The following is a 16618-nucleotide window of genomic DNA, read 5'->3' as shown; positions in this document are numbered from 1 at the left end:
TGTCGATGCGGCTGTCATACGCGTGTTAGAATAATCTAAATACTAATTGGGTGATTTAGCCCGAACTGAGGAATGAAAAACTGGATCTTCTCTAACCACGTGAATACAAAGTTCGATCTAATGCAGAATTAGGAGTGTAGATTGAACCTGCGTTCGGAGATGCCATCAAGTCGATGTAGCCGATCAAAGGACGTAGCAGCATAGTCGTTCAGGCCTCCGGCACCTTGCCGAAGCAATGATTTGATCTTCAGGTCAATGGGCAGTGCCTCCAGATTGGATTTGAAGTGAATTTTGTGAGGCAGGTGACTAATACGTTGGACCGACTCTACGTGCTAGTCTGCCCCCTTATATATATTGCGCTGCCTTGACCATGGGACCTAACCATATTAGTATAATTTTAGCCCCCCAATCACGGGCTGGATTGGTTAATTACCATTTAATTAGTAGTAATCCTGAATTTAATTATTGGGTCCAATATTAACTTATGGTAATTAACGTTTTGACCATTTGATCACCTAATATTTCTAACATTCTCCCACTTGATCGAATGGTTAATCATCATTAGTCCATATCTCGACAAAAATATCATACCAAGGTAATGTATTCACAGTAATCAAATAGTTATTACTGGAACCCCATTATCTATAGCATCATACTCCATCTTGACACGGATAATTATTCATGGTTGGGAGTTTGTATGTGCATGCAGGCATACTCCCTACTTATGGTCCTAGTAGTTTGTTTCTTTATTAATCATCATGTGCACTAATTGAGCGAAACAAAACTTTTCTTATTGTCCAGATCAATATTCGAGATCTCATTTATATAATTATCCAACAATTAGAGGCCTTGAGTTATACTTATGCTAGCAAAATTAATGATAAGCCTTTAGTTACGGGATCAGCTATCATGCACTTAGTGCATATGTGCTGAATTTAAAATTTGGTCTTGGACGATATCTTTGACAACATGATACTCACTTAATTGTTGTTACTCGTGTGCTAATGTGTGGATTTCTTATCGCACAAAAATATTAGTCATCTACTTAGACAGTAGGCTTAGTTGTGGTAAACTAATTTTATATGTATCGTGCCATAAAGTACATAACGTGATATACTAGCTCCCACTCACTTTAGCGTAAAATCCAATTACCCTTCTTATTTCCTCTATGAGCAACTTTAGTTCTCCATTGCCCTTTTGTATAGAACTCCCACTGATGTAAACATTCTATAAATATTAAGAGTTTGACGGTGGTGAATATCGGGTAACAACATTGAAAACGTTGTTCTTCTAAAACATGGGCTGATGCAAATAATTAGCGACGGAGGTAATAAAAGAGTAATATAACCAATAGGGAATGGAACACATTTGGCGTATTAATTCCAAATCCTAAGTACCGCAAAGAACTCATTTATTAGTTTTCTTTACTTATTTCCCTTAATATAACCAATAGTGTGGCCTAAACCAGATAAGGCAAGTAGATGAAGGTGTCTCTTAATGAGAGTGTTTAATTCTCCCCTTCGAAATATGGCTTAAATAATAGTGTCATCATTTCGATGAGCACTCATAATACACATCAAGGATTCACAAGAGATAACACAACCAGAACCATCATGACAACTCTTAATAACACAATATTTGTTAGCAAAATAACAAATCCGTCATCTCATAGAGAAACAAAATAAGGTCCCTCATGCTAGGAACATAAGAGTATTATTAAGACGGAGGATGAACAATCACCAATACTTAAGGAGAAATACTAATCCTTGTTCATCAGTCTCCTTGCCACTTGGAAATCTAAGGCTTTGATCCATCTTTTTCGGTGTCCTCACGGAATGGAATCCCTGAAATGAGTTTGAAATGTGCAAGTGGCACCTGAGTCAACTCATCTTTATTTAGGGGAAAATAAATAAAATATTTTGAAACTTAGGAAATTGATTCATTACCCTTCTTAGCAAGCCATGCCTTAAAGCCATCACATTCTTTCATGACATGCCCATCTTCCTTGCAGAAACGACACTTAGGACCCTTAGGCTCTGTAGCGATGTCCTTGGTGCCAAAGTTCCCTAGCTTGCTTGCATCAATATTAGATATGTTCATCTTCTTCTTAGGTTTCCCATCACCCTGAGACTTTCTTTTCCCTAAGTTTATGGAAGTAAGATGAGCATAATCTATCCTTTCAACCTTAAGCCGCTCTTCTTCTTGAACGCACATAGATGTGAGCTCACTCATGGTCCACTTCTCCTTCTGAGTATTATAATTAATCTCGAAGGGACCATACTCCATAGGGAGAGAAGTCATAATGAAGTGAACCAGAAAGCCTTCAGAAATCTCCATGTCCATGCCCTTTAATTTTGCGGCCATATCATTCATAGTCATGATATGTTCTCTCACGCCGCTTTTACCATCATACTTAGTGGTGAGCATTTTCATGATCAACGTACTAGCGTAGACTTTTGTTGAGACTTTAAATTGCTCCTCCACCGACGCTAGATAAGTCTTAGCACATTCAGAATCAGGGATTGCTCCCCTAATCCCAAGAGTAATTGTGCTTTTCATGATCATGAGAGACAAGCGATTGGAGCGCTCCCACTTCTCCTTATTAGCCTCATAAACCTTAGTTCTCTCAGCAAGGTTTTCATCATCAGAGGACAAAGGAACTGGAGCTTTTTCCCTAAGTGCATAATCAAGGTCCATGACACCAAGGTTAATCAAAATCTGCTCCTTCCAGGTAGGAAAGTTAGTCCCATTGAGGTGCTCAATTGAGTTTAGGAGCCTAGAAATAACTGATTTAATAGAATCCTTATTCGCAACACCGTTGGGCAGTAACGAAAAGGAACAAAATGAAATATCTTTACTTGGAAATTAATTCTAGAAATCATGATCATAATCAACTTTGGTCAGAGTATAATCATGCGTCATAAAAATTAATTATTGTGATTATCTCAAGATATATAGATGCCTTATATAAAAGGTCGAAAATAATCTTGATCACATACAATGTTGGTCAATATGTAACCATGTAGTACTGAAATATAATCATCACAATTACCCTGAGAATATATAGCAGTGTTAAACCAAAACTTCTCGTTGGTTCCATTCTAATTCAACACTGATGCTAAAAAATAACTGCTGAAATGCACGTACTAAGAATAATCAACCGTGCAATTTAATCAGCATAATTAATTAAACAAAATAATAAACATTGCCTTACTAAATGGCAGCGTAACTTGTGCAGCCGAGGAAATAGCAGTGTAGCCCATAAATCATGCACTGTTGCCTAAATAAAGCACTAGCAATTAACTAATGACCGGCAGCTAACAGAATTAATGCACGTATAATCCATCAAGGGTACAACAGTGCACATGCTAAGGACGTAATTGTATGAAACAGCACCCGTGAGGGAAAAAATACTACTCATAAAATATACCAAATCATGCAAAAACAACTCATAAAATATACTGAATCATACAAATAATTTAAACAGCCATCAACTGCATGAAGGCTAATGAGCAGAATTTCAAGTGCATACTATATACAGAATGACATACACAACTCATCTAACGCCCGATTTCGGAGGCACTTATTCAGTTACCAAAGTGCAGCCGATCCCTAACGACTTAGTCAGCCTCGTAATGCACCGCCACCAAAACCGAGCCAGCTTCCTATTCTGCCGCCACGACCAGTAAGAAAATCAGATCGAGTGGAGCGGACGTTATGCAAATGAACAGGCGTACGCGACTGCCTGAGGCGCGCAGCGGATGCTCACTGCTATGCGAGCACGACCCTGATGCGCGGCGGCACGGGCACGACCCCTGATGCGCTCGTGTGGCTCGACTTGTGATGCGAGAATCGTTCATGCGCAAGCAAAGACATCAGCGACGGCAACGCTCAGAACTAATGAGTGGGATGCCAACGGCTCATGCATGCACAAGGTGCAATTTTTGGCGACGCTGATGCGGACTAAAACGAACGGCGGCGACCTTGATAATCGTGTAAGATGCCTGATGGCGCAGTTTTATAGGCAAGTTATACCAGACAAATTAATCTACACGTAGAATTGATTCACGCAATTAGATCCAACATAGCTACTGATACCAAATGTTAAAATAATCTAAGTACTAATTGGGTGGTTTAGCCGGAACTGAGGAATGAAAAATTGGATCTTCTCTAACCACGTGAATACAAAGTTCGATCTAATGTGGAATTAGGAGTGTAGATTAAACCTGCGTTTGGAGACGCCATCAAGTCGATGTAGCCGATCAAAGGACGTAGCAGCATAGTCGTTCAGGCCTCCGGCACCTTGCCGAAGCAATGATTTGATCTTCAGGTCAATGGGCAGTGCCTCTAGATTGGATTTAAAGTGAATTTTGGGAGGCAGGTGACTAATACGTTGGACTGACTCTACGTGCTAGTCTGCTTGCGCTGCCTTAACTATGGGACCTAACCATATTAGTATAATTTTAGCCCCCCAATCACGGGCTGGATTGGTAAATTACCATTTAATTAGTAGTAATCCTGAATTTAATTATTGGATCCATATTAACTTATGATAATTAACGTTTTGACCATTTGATCACCTAACATTTCTAACAACGCGTATGTTGTACATGTAGAAAAGGACCAAGGGTCCAAGGCACAAGACGTGCGTGGGTAAGATGGCGGCCAACTATGTATGTGGCCTTGCTGCCGACTATGCATGTGGGCGGCTAGCTCCACTCCTCCTCTACTGCTTACTAGTAGAACGCCCGTGCGTTGCTACGGGCTATAATGCATATATATATATTTGAGTAACTCAACAACAATGTCATGTAAACCTCCCCTCTCTCCGCTCTTCCTCTCTCTATATATCTCCATCTCTCCCTTTCTCCGCTCACCCTTCATCTCACTCTCTCTTACTCCTTGTAGCCGCCAGAGGGGATAGACATGGATGTCCAGCGTGTTGCATGGGTAGAGTTGGGGGATACAAGAAGATTCCCCGCTAAATTTTTTTGTACTCAGCATCACCCTATTTTTTATTTTAACTGATATATCCAAATTTTCTATATTTTATAAAATGACATTAACAACGCTTCTTCATCTCAAAATGGACAGCAACTGCATCAGCATTATCAGCCATCACATCCAATCCCATCTCTGTCTCTCTCTGCCATGCGCCTGCGACTGCGCCCACCACCTCACCCCGCTACTCAATGCTATTATGTGTTCACAGTATGGTCAGACATAAACTAAGCATCGTGACTTGTAAAATACTCGCCCATTAAGAAATGAAATATGCCTACTAAATAGTTTTTCTTTAGTTTACATTAGTGAGGCCTCGCATGAATATTGCTTTGTATCAACAAAAACTCCATCATACAATAATTAAGGGAGGTAGGCTACATGCTTGTATTTCACCTCAGAAAGGATTAAAGAATCGTCTTCAACATAAATGCTACCTGCCAAATAAAAGACATGATACCCGCAAAATAAAAGACATGCTGAAGAGGAAGGTTGTAGTTACATATGATGCCATCTAATACTTGTATATGACCATGATGTAGTAAATGCTCTAAAATGTTGAGCTCATTTTTGACGTTGAACTTGTTGATATCATCCCGCAGATGTTACACCATTCACAAATGTAAGAAAAGCTCAAGGCACTGAAATCAGCTAAGGTGATATAGAACCCATGAGTACAAATTAAATGACATAGATGTCGTATGAATCGGGTTTCTCACCTTGAGGCAATGGTTGAGCATAGAGGTGAGCTTGTTGATGACCTTCCTACAGATCTTGAGGGCAGAGCCGCCGACAGCATCCTCTAACGACATCTATGCTCATCGAAGCCGGTAGCGTTCTTCGTGCGCTGCTCAAGGCGAGCGGCGGACTTAATAAGAACTTTCTTGGCCACAGGCTTCAATGTGGCTCGTGTTGCTACAAGAGGAGCAGGGGCAACAGATATATAAATATACATTACTCAAATAATTTACACTCCAATATAATAGAGCCATCGCCCTTACCTTAAATATTTGCCTGCATGAACCATATAATACTACAGAAATTAGGCAAGTCAACACCAAATCCACAACATGGCGACATTATTCAACACTCACAAATGTACATATACATAACTAAGTTCACCAAGGATGTATATACCATAGTTTGTTTATCCAACAAATCGACATTTTAAACAACCTTTGTAGCATATAACCTTTCTCTTTCTCAAGATATTGTCAGTTCAATTGAGGCTTAGTGCTTTATTGAAAGCTATCACGTAGACCATCACTTTAACAAGGTCATACTAAATATGTTGCTATTAATGACTTTTCACATGTTGTATGATCCCTGGTATCTTCTATATTTAAATAGCTACCCCCTCTAACTATTTCTCTTAACATGCAAGCATGCCGCATCATCACATAACATGCATGCGAAAAGGCCCACCCCCACTACTTAATTTCCAAAGTTACATACAATCATCAACGTGCGGGGTGTCACCTAGTATATTAAACATCAGAATGCTACCAACATACTTAATTTCCAAAGTTACATACAATTGATTTCTCAAATTTTCTCAGGGTACAATTCTTCTAAAGATCACAGAAAAATACACAAGCATTAAAAACCATAATACATGACTTCTATTAGTTTTTGTGCCAGAATTAGAAACAAATCACTTCCATTCTTGTGTATCATGGCAAATTGGCAATGGCTCACCTCAGCTCGATGTCGTCCTCCGTCTTTGTGATGTCACTCCTTTTGGGTGTTGCTTCTACAATCATCAACGTGGTAAGCAGCGCTGCTGACCACAGTCCTCACAAAAAAGAGCAGTGCCTGGCATTCATGAACCTAATAACGAATCAAATCTGACATTTGTCAATTTTATCAAAATGTGGAGCATGAAACTACAGGATAAAATTATAAAATTATTTCCATGAACCAAAAAAATATGGGCCTGTAGCTGGAGATGAATATATTCCAATTATCATAGCTGTGACTGAGAATCTGAGATAGATGACGTACTGACGTATGTGCCGGCCGACCGGCACCTCCGTGGAGAGTGGCAGCACCAACATGAATGATATTAGCGGAGATTGGTTGGTCGCAACCTAGATGGGTTGAACACTCTCCCTCCCTCCTCCGCCTTGTCATCCTTGCTACTCGCGTTTGCCGTGACAATCGCACGCCTCTGGATCTTGGAGCTGCGTACATGCATGGAACTGAAAGGCAGGAGGAAGGCAGCAAGACAATCACGTGAAAGGGAAAACATCCCTTGTTGAAGTCTTTGATGTAATTCAGGTCCGACAACAATAATGCAAACCTTCACATCAAAGTTAAGGTATTAACAATTATTATGTAGAAACGTGTTTACAACAAAGTACTTCAATAGTGGAGCAAGCTGAGCAAAGTATCCCACTTATGCGGGATATTGATCGTTTTGCAAGGACACACATACAAAATATGTGCAGAGAGGGCGATTGGGCTAAGAGAAAGGCAATGGCGGCTTACTGTGGGCTCGCATTTGCACGCGCGTTGCTCCAGCTGCATGGAGATGAACGACTCCTGCTTGGCTGAGACATGAAATCCTTTTCCTCTCTCCCCCTCTGCATCTGCAATTGTGCAATCTGTTTTCACCGAGAAAAATGCGCCAGGATCTGAACCTTGATCTAAATCCAAGGTGAATAGAATGTGATGAGATGGGTGGAGAGTAATTAGCACTAAATTATAGGGTAACCAACCAACTAATTTCTTTCTACTACAAGAAGATCAAGGGAGATGCAGGTATCAATAACATGCATAAAAGTATTTCTTAAAACTAATCATGCATAAAAAATCAGCTTTCAGTATTACATACTTCCACCTCCTTCATATGCTCTACAACTTTGCTTTTACTGCTAGATCAAAGTCTCAATTGTTTAAACCCAGTTTTGATTTTAAACATTTATATTCAGATTCTAGTTAGTAGTTCCATTAGCCAGAAACTAATTCTTCAATCCACACATCATTCACTGATCTCAGGAGTAGGTAGAAGTTTACCTCAAAGTGAAGACAAAAGATTCACATGACCTCATTAAATTCTTGGTCCAATATTCATCCTCCACTTCTTTTCTGATTCTTCTCCATTTGTTATCGGCTAAGATGACGCAATAACATATCGCGAGAATCTGCTCCTATGCTTCCCGATCCTCAATTCTTCTTTCCTTAGACCTTGCCTGATTTTTCATCTAACTAAGACGATCAAATAGCATCAGCTTTGCACAACTTGCAAATAAGATATGAACTACAGTACACCCATTTAATGAATGTGTTGATACAATAAACATGAGAACAGACAGGGAGGAGCTCAGAACAGATCCCTGTGCTCGTTGAGCTCCTAGCTCTGGGAGTCGTCCAATGCAAATCAAGTGAAATTAGGAAGCAATGTTACTTGGATGTAAAAGAACAGTAGTAAAAAGTTCAGACGCCTTAGATTGAAAAATAGAGATACTTCTAATCATAATTTAGCATGCAACCTAGAGTAGCCCATATGTTGAATATAAGTGCTTGCATTACCTCATAGCATTCTTTTTGATACTCATTCAGAAAGTTGGAGGCTATAACTGTCCAAAAAGATCCACTTCTCCTGAAATATTATACAAACATCACGCTGCTGGCACCCTGATTTTTACTGAAATTTTTTCTAAAACATCATTTTAAACAGGCCATCTCCAACATTTCCGCACAAATATATGGGCTATCATGCTGTAGGTCAGTGATTCGAGTTACCGAAAGAAAATACATCATGGTTTACAATTAAGAAAAATGTACTTGTAGCCATCCAAAAAATGTTAGCTATACATCTGTGCCATGTTAATTCTAAATCGATAGAACCCAATAGCAATTACTTTGAGTCTGTTTGGAAACGATAGCAGCTACCTTCACCAGCAGATAAAGAAAATACTTCTGTACTAACTGGAGGGCCGACTTCACGTACTATACTAAATGGTTTATAACTAAAACTAAAATGGAACTAATCTACTAGGGCAAATCACAGTACTTTGCTGTATGCATATTAGTATAGTATGTATATCCCAGTGCTGCTGCTACCTTGCAAGCAGAGGCTTGCTTGTCCCGGTTTCAGTACGCCTGCATGCACTGATCGATCAGGTCTAGAGTTCAGTACATCTGCATGCCCTGAGTGGCTGCGTCTCTCGTGCGTCTGCATGCACTGATTCGGGTGCTGCAAGATGGGGCGGGGCGGGGTGGAGGTGTCCTGTTGGCGGCAACCACTTCAGTATGGTGGAAGACGGCGACAGCGTGAGACGCGATCCGGGTGACGGCTGCGGCGGATGCACAAGCACGACGACGGAGAAGGAGATGGGCTCCGATGGCGGACGACCGATGAGGCGAGGTCCTCCTGTTCAATGTGTGATTGATGCACGATTGATACGTGATTGATGCCATTGATTGGCGAGGGTGTGGGCCGCTCTGCGGGGCGTCACTGGAAATCCATGACGGCGGCGGCGGCTCGTCTCTGATCTCAACGGTGGCGAAGAGGGCCGCGAAGGCGGCTGGGGCGTCCTTGTCGATCGACGTAGGAAACAGATCGAGGGGAATGTGTTGTACATGGAAAGGTTGAATTCTGATTTGTGATTTTTGAATCTGTTGGGAATGTGTTGGCCAAGGTAATGAAGCGAAGCGAAACCAAACAACAACTCCTTCATTAGGAGTAGAGATATACCCGTGGCTAACTCTCCTTATGCAAACAACCACTTAGAAAAGGCAAAGGTCGATGCATTAGAAAAATTAAGATTTGGAATTGATTGTCATAAAACTAAATTTTATTGATTGGTAACGTGCTATCAGTTCCTTCCCGTTTATAACGTGCCTAGTTAGGAAACTTTGGAAAGGTTAGGAAAGTTTTTATTGTGAAGGTAAAAAAACAACTTGATGAGATATGGTGGTGGGATGTGAGATGAAAATAAACCGGACGAAAATAAACCAGACAAAAATAAACCAGACGAAAGTAAACCATGGACGCAATCCTACCAACTCAGACATTAGGAGTAGAGATACTAATTTGTATAGCGCCTCAACCCATTTATTCACTTCTCCTTTGCATAACATGTACCGTCCTACTACTAGCATGCCTCAAAACCTAAGTACTAGTGTTGACCTGATCATCTTTTATCTCTTTTTTATCTACGTACCAACACCTTTTTAGATCAAAAAGCATTTGCATCTGTGTTTACATCGGTGTAAACCGATCAAATTTTCCGAGCCATTTCTTCCACCTAGACCTGTATTTAGACTGGCTAACCAAACATATGGTCAGTGTAAACCAATCTAATATGTCATTGCCATGTTCATCATCTGCACCTATATTTTATTTGACACGCGCACCCACGACCAGTGTAAAGTTATCTAATCTGTTTTGGCCATGTTCATCACCTACACCTGTATTTGGGTTGACAAGCACACCCACGACCGGTGTAATCCGATCTAATTAGCCTCGGGCATGTTCGTCGCCTTCCCTTGCAAGATTGGTTTGTCTCCTGTCACGGTAACCTGTAAAATGGAACGTGAGATGGAATTTTCCTCATTTCTCTGGTCATGGCCGCATAGGGTCGCATGCCGTGCTCATGCTCTCATCGCCACCCTTCGCAAGGGGTACATCACGCGCAAGCCCTGTTCGCCATCATGTGATACCTGTAAAATGGAGCACGAGACGACATGTTTGACGTCTCAGCGGACATGGCCATATGAGGCTGCTTATTGTGCTCATAATCTCATCACATCCTAAGACCTGTTCGTCTCCACTCACAAGACGTCATGACCTGTACATCGGTAGCAAGCGAAAAGACCTATATAGATCAAATAAACAACAATATATTCATTCTTACCAATCTTACCATATCACCTTGAGCACGATGTAGTAGAAATGACCTCCATCGATCTAAGGAAATATTTATGTGGAGGTATTGGAAGAAAGGATCAGCACGATGGAGCTATAGGGATGAAATTCTGCTGGGCGTGGCCGCATGGCCTGTCTTCCTCAGTGGGTGCAGCCTGACGGCGGCCTCTGCTCGAGCGGCCGGCTATGCGCGTGTCCGCCTGAGCGGCGTGGCGGTGTCGTTCTCCCTCCCCGCTCAATATGAGAGGACGTGCTCTTTATATAGGGGAGTCCTAGGGTAGCAGAATGAATGAAGAGATAAGTTGCCGCCGCCCCGACTAGTTGCTGAGCGAGCTATTCTGCCGTGCCGCTCGCGGAGGCTCCGGCCGCTGCATGCATGGCGTGAATGCTTATCTAGAGGTTGGTTGCTAACAACCTTGACCATCTCTGTAGATATCTACTTAGTTGTTAGGTGTGTTCCACTAGCCCAAATACTGTACGCATAAGTGAAGCTGCACGTCTCAGTTTATTGTTAACTGAATAAACGTGGCATTAGCTAATGCATGGGCCACCAATCAAGTCGTTAGACTATGCGCGAATCAACATGTGGTTGAGTTGGTTAGGTGGACAATGGTATCCCCAACCTATCAGGGTTCAAATCCTGGTGCTCGCATTATTCCTGAATTTATTTCAGAATTTCCGGCAATGCGCTTTCAGTGGAAGGAGACATTTCCGTCGACGACGAGGTACCTACGGTGACTTCGTAAATCTCAAGATGATATGCCGGCTCAGTCTCTCGAAGGTGCTCATAGGGGTAGGGTGTGCGTGTGTACATTCATAGGAATGAATGTATGCACGTGTATATGAGCGCTTGTGTCTGTACTGATGCTAAAAAAAGGTCGTTAGACTATGCATGCACGTGCTAGCTGATGTGTACCGTACTTGCATGTACGTGTTGGTTCTCCCGATTGGATAATTCAACTTATTTTATAGCACTATCAAATAAACAATATCCCTCCGGTCGATCATGCATGCACCAGGGCATGGGCTGTATCATGATGTCGAGCCCACCTAATTAAGCCAAGGAAATTAGCACAAGTATTTGAGAGAGAGAAAGTGCACATACGGCAGATTCACTTATCATCTTGAATGTACACACTAGTGCTTCATATTATTATTTATATTTTCCATATGACATGCGGGCTAGGTAAATAAGTGACAAAATCTCGTCAAACATAAGGTAAACCTAAACATAGCATGAACCATATAGATCCAAATCAGTCCATTGCGAAGCAATGCATAAATTAGGGTTTTTGCTTCTATCATTCTAGCAACCCATCATCTACTTATTACTTCCCAATACCTTCCCTTATGGCCAAATAATGGTGAAGTGTCATGTAGTCGACGTTCACACGACACCACTAGAGAAAAGACAACATACATCTCATCAAAATATCAAACGAATACCAAATTCACATGACTACTTATAGAAAGACTTCTCGCATGTCCTCAGGAACAAACGTAACTACTCACAAATCATATTCATGTTCATAATCAGAGGGGTATTAATATGCATAAAGGATCTGAACTTATGATCTTCCACCCAATAAACCAACTAGCATCAACTACAAGGAGTAATCAACACTACTAGCAACTCACAGGTACCAATCTGAGGTTTTGAGACAAAGATTGGATACAAGAGATGAACTAAGATTTGAGAGGAGATGGTGCTGGTGAAGATGTTGATGGAGATTGACCCCTTCCCGATGACAGGATCGATGGTGATGACGATGGTGATGATTTCCCCCTCCCGGAGGGATGTTTCCCCGGCAGAACAGTTTCGCCGGAGCCCTAGATTGGTTCCGCCAAGGTTCCGCCTCGTGGTGGCGGTGCTTCGTCCCAAAAGCTTGGTTATGATTTTTTTTCCAGGGCGAAAGACTTCATATAGCCAAGGATGGGCACCGGAGGCCTGTCAGGGGGCACACGAGACAGGGGGGCGCGCCTAGGGGGGTAGGGCGTGCCCCCACCCTCATGGATGGTGGGTGGCCCCCCTCTGGTGCTTCCTTCACCCAATATTTTTTATATATTCCAAAACTGACTTCCGTGGAGTTTCAAGACTTTTGGAGTTGTGCAGAATAGGTCTCTAATATTTGCCCCTTTTCCAGCCCAGAATTCCAACTGCCGGCATTCTCCCTCTTCGTGCAAACCTTGTAAAATAAGAGAGAATAGGCATAATTATTGTGACATAATGTGTAATAACAACCCATAATGCAATAAATATCGATATAAAAGCATGATGCAAAATGGACGTATCAATACCCTGTTGATGATGTGGCACGCAGTGTCAATTGCCTCAGTCCAGAAGTGACGAGGCGTCTTGTATTCATCAAGCATAGTGTGAGCCATCTCAACAAGAGTCTTGTTCTTGCACTCCACGATGCCATTCTGCTGAGGAGTGTGTGGGCAGATAACTCATGAGTAATACCAAGTTCATCAAGATAGTCATCAAGACCAGTATTCTTGAATTCGGTCCCATTGTCACTCCTAATATGCTTGATCTTCACACCGAAAATTTGTAGATGCCCTTGAGGAAAACCGTCGGAAGACTTCCTGCACTTCAGATTTGTAAGTGATGATATGCTGCCAGGTGTAACGATAATAGTCATCAATAATAACAAAGCCATATAGAGATGCTGCATTTGTTAGTGTGGCATAATGAGTAGGGCCAAAGAGGTCCATGTGAAGCAATTCAAAAGGACGAGTGGTAGTCATGATAGTCTTTGAGGGATGCTTGTATCTGGTCGTCTTTCCAGGCTCACAAGCCCCACAAAGATGATCTTTGAGGAATTTGACACTCTCGATGCCAATGATGTGCTTCTTCTTCGCGGGTGTATGTAAGTTCCTCATGCCAGCATGACCTAGTCGTCGATGCCATAGCCAGCCTTCTGAAGCTTTTGCAAGTAGACATGTGGCAGGTTGTGGTCTTGCAGAGAAATCAACAATATACAAGTCTCCTCTCCTAAAGCCTTCGAAGACTTTAGAATTTTCAGATTCCATGAGCACAATGCAACGATATTTGCCAAAGATGACAACCATATCAAGATCACAAAGCATTAAGACAGTCATCAAGTTGAATCCTAGGGACTCGACAAGCATGAATTTGTCCATGTGTCGACCCTTTGAGATCGCAATCCTACCTAGACCCAATACCTTCCTTTTGCCTTTGTCAGCGTAGGTGATATGCTTCAGATGCAATGGAGATAAAGAAGTGTCCATCAATAAGTTCTTGTCACCGATCATGTGATTTTTACATCCACTTTCGAGGACCCACTCAGTAGCTTTGGGTTGATCATCATGCAGATGAATTAGTGCATCTTACGAACTGATATACTTCATCAGTGAAGAATAGGACAACAAATTCATCAGATTGAATTACATCAAGCAGTACATCAGATATAGCAGTATAGGGACGTGAGAAATGAGTCATTCATTTCTTCATGATTAGCTTGTGTCCTTTCAAGCATATTCAGGTCTCTAGCAAATTCTTCAGACATTCAAGTTCGTCTGGAGACCTGACCCTGCGTAATAGATTAGTTCTTTTTCTTCACCACCTACATTTGGAGGGGTGCCAAAGAGTTCATCATTCTGCGAGCTCCATAAGAGAAATGTGGCATTGAAGCTAGTGCACTTTGTTTCACAGAAGAGGGGTTAGAGTAGGCATATGAATAAGTAAAGAAATTCCTCGAGGACTTATGAACATAATAATTTGAAGAATAATGCACATATTCACAGCTCTTAGATTTTCACTACGAAACATAAGCGTTCGCATGACGATGTTCATATGAGGATTTGGATCCACGTGAGGAATTTGATCCGTATGAGGATTTGGATCCATATGAAGACTTTCGTCCATATGAAGAATTTGATCTGGGGTTCCTATTCTTCACAGGTGGTGTCATGAGGACGTTCACCTGAAGACTTTCAAGGCATCTTTTGGGAACCCATATTTTCTTCATAGGGGGGCCATTCCTGCAGTTAGTTCCAACATATCTAGCAAATACTTCACCATTCTGATTTTTCAACAGCTTATAGTTGGAGTTAAATGACACATCAGATGAATATGAAGATTCACATGTAAAGCTAGATAAAGTGGATGGATCTACGGGAGGTCCTTTTGCAGCAACCCATGTGGTTTTGGGATACTGGTCAGGTTTCAAGTAGGTCCTATCAGCATTGAGTTTCCTCTCAAAGGCAATACCCTCTTTTCCTATGGTTCATGTTCAAGATCTGCTTTTTAAGCACATCGCAAAGAGCCTGATGCCCTTTGAGGCTTTTGTACATGCCTGTCACATACAATTCCTTCAAACTTGCATTGTCGTCAGTGATACTTGTGGTATCTCAGATGAGGAATTTGTGACCACAGAGATAGTTGAAAAATTAGCAGCAATAGAAGCATTTGAACTTTTAGGTGAAGGATCACCATATTCATGTTCAATGCATTTCAAACATGGTGGAATGAATTCATCCTGAGCGAAACTGATTTGTTGAGCAAGCAATGAATCATTTTCCTTCTGAAGATCTTCATGACTCACCCTTAGCTTCTCAAGATCTTGCTTTATTTGAAGAAATTCATAAGAAAGCTTCTCATGATCGGCTAAGAGAGTGTTATGATGACTTTGAAGGTTATCAAACATATACTGTAGTCGCTGAAGATTATCAGTTTGAGTTTGATCCATTTTCGCACCCAACAGGTCATCGCTTTTGTCTAGCGGATTTTGAACCTTTTCAAAAGCCTTTTGTTGTTTGACGGCAATCTTAGCAAGTTTGGAATAGCTAGGTCCGAAGTCATCATCAGATTCATCACCACTAGATTCAGATGAGGAATATTCGGGTACATTTGCACCTTTTGCCATGAGGCATGGTGCTGAAGATGATGGTTCAGGTTTGAAAGTCATCGTTTTGAGTGATTCCTTGAACTCATGAAACCAGGGATCATGACGAGTTTAATGACCTTCATAGACGTCAGAGATTTGGTCCCAGAGAAGCTTCGCATTGTAGAGGTGCATAATGAGCCTGAACTGATTTCTGGATAGGCAGGAGCAGATGATGTCCTTCGCCATAGTGTCCAACCGTGTGTACTTGTGAATATCATCAACATGCGCCATCTTGCATAGATCGGTAAGACCAATCTCAGTGATGGTCCACAACTTGCTGTTCATCACCATGAGGCGCTTCCTCGTCATGGCCTTTGATACGTCTCCAACGTATCTATAATTTTTGATTGCTCCATGCTATATTATCTACTGTTTTGGACTATATTGGGCTTTATTTTCCACTTTTATATTATTTTTGGGACTAACCTATTAATCGGAGGCCCAGTCCAGAATTGCTATTTTTTTTGCCTATTTCAGTATTTCGGAGAAACAGAATATCAAACGGAGACCAAACGGAATAAAACCTTCGGGAACGTGATTTTCTCACCGAACATGATCCAGGAGACTTGGACCCTACTCCAAGGAGTCAAAGAGGTGGTCACGAGGGTGGGGGGTGCCCCCCCTAGGGCGCGCCCCCTGCCTTGTGGGCCCCTCGGAGCTCCACCGACGTACTCCTTCCTCCTATATATACCTACGTACCCCCAAACGATCAGAAGAGGAGACAAAAACCTAATTCCACCGCCGCAACTTTCTGTATCCACGAGATCCCATCTTGGGGCCTTTTTCGGAGCTCCACCAGAGAGGGCCGTCATCACGGAGGGCTTCTACA

At 41.8% G+C, this 16618-nt stretch overlaps 1 protein-coding gene across 1 annotated transcript; it reads right to left on the bottom strand.

Moving 5' to 3' along the window:
• Nucleotides 1-1797: 1797 nt before the first annotated feature.
• Nucleotides 1798-16098, bottom strand: LOC147990764 (uncharacterized). The gene is made up of 3 exons (XM_087538381.1): nt 15867-16098; nt 1947-2852; nt 1798-1844 (listed from the first exon to the last, which is right to left on the bottom strand). Exons 1-3 carry the CDS (start codon nt 16096-16098, stop codon nt 1798-1800), a joined length of 1185 nt encoding a protein of 394 aa, XP_087394507.1.
• Between the last annotated feature and the right edge of the window lie 520 nt (nt 16099-16618).

Source organism: Triticum urartu, chromosome 1A (assembly GCF_056163025.1).
Source record: "Triticum urartu cultivar PI428250 chromosome 1A, HENAU_Tu73, whole genome shotgun sequence".
In the NCBI taxonomy this organism is placed as follows: Eukaryota; Viridiplantae; Streptophyta; class Magnoliopsida; order Poales; family Poaceae; genus Triticum; species Triticum urartu.
This window is presented reverse-complemented; position numbering and strand designations above follow the sequence as displayed.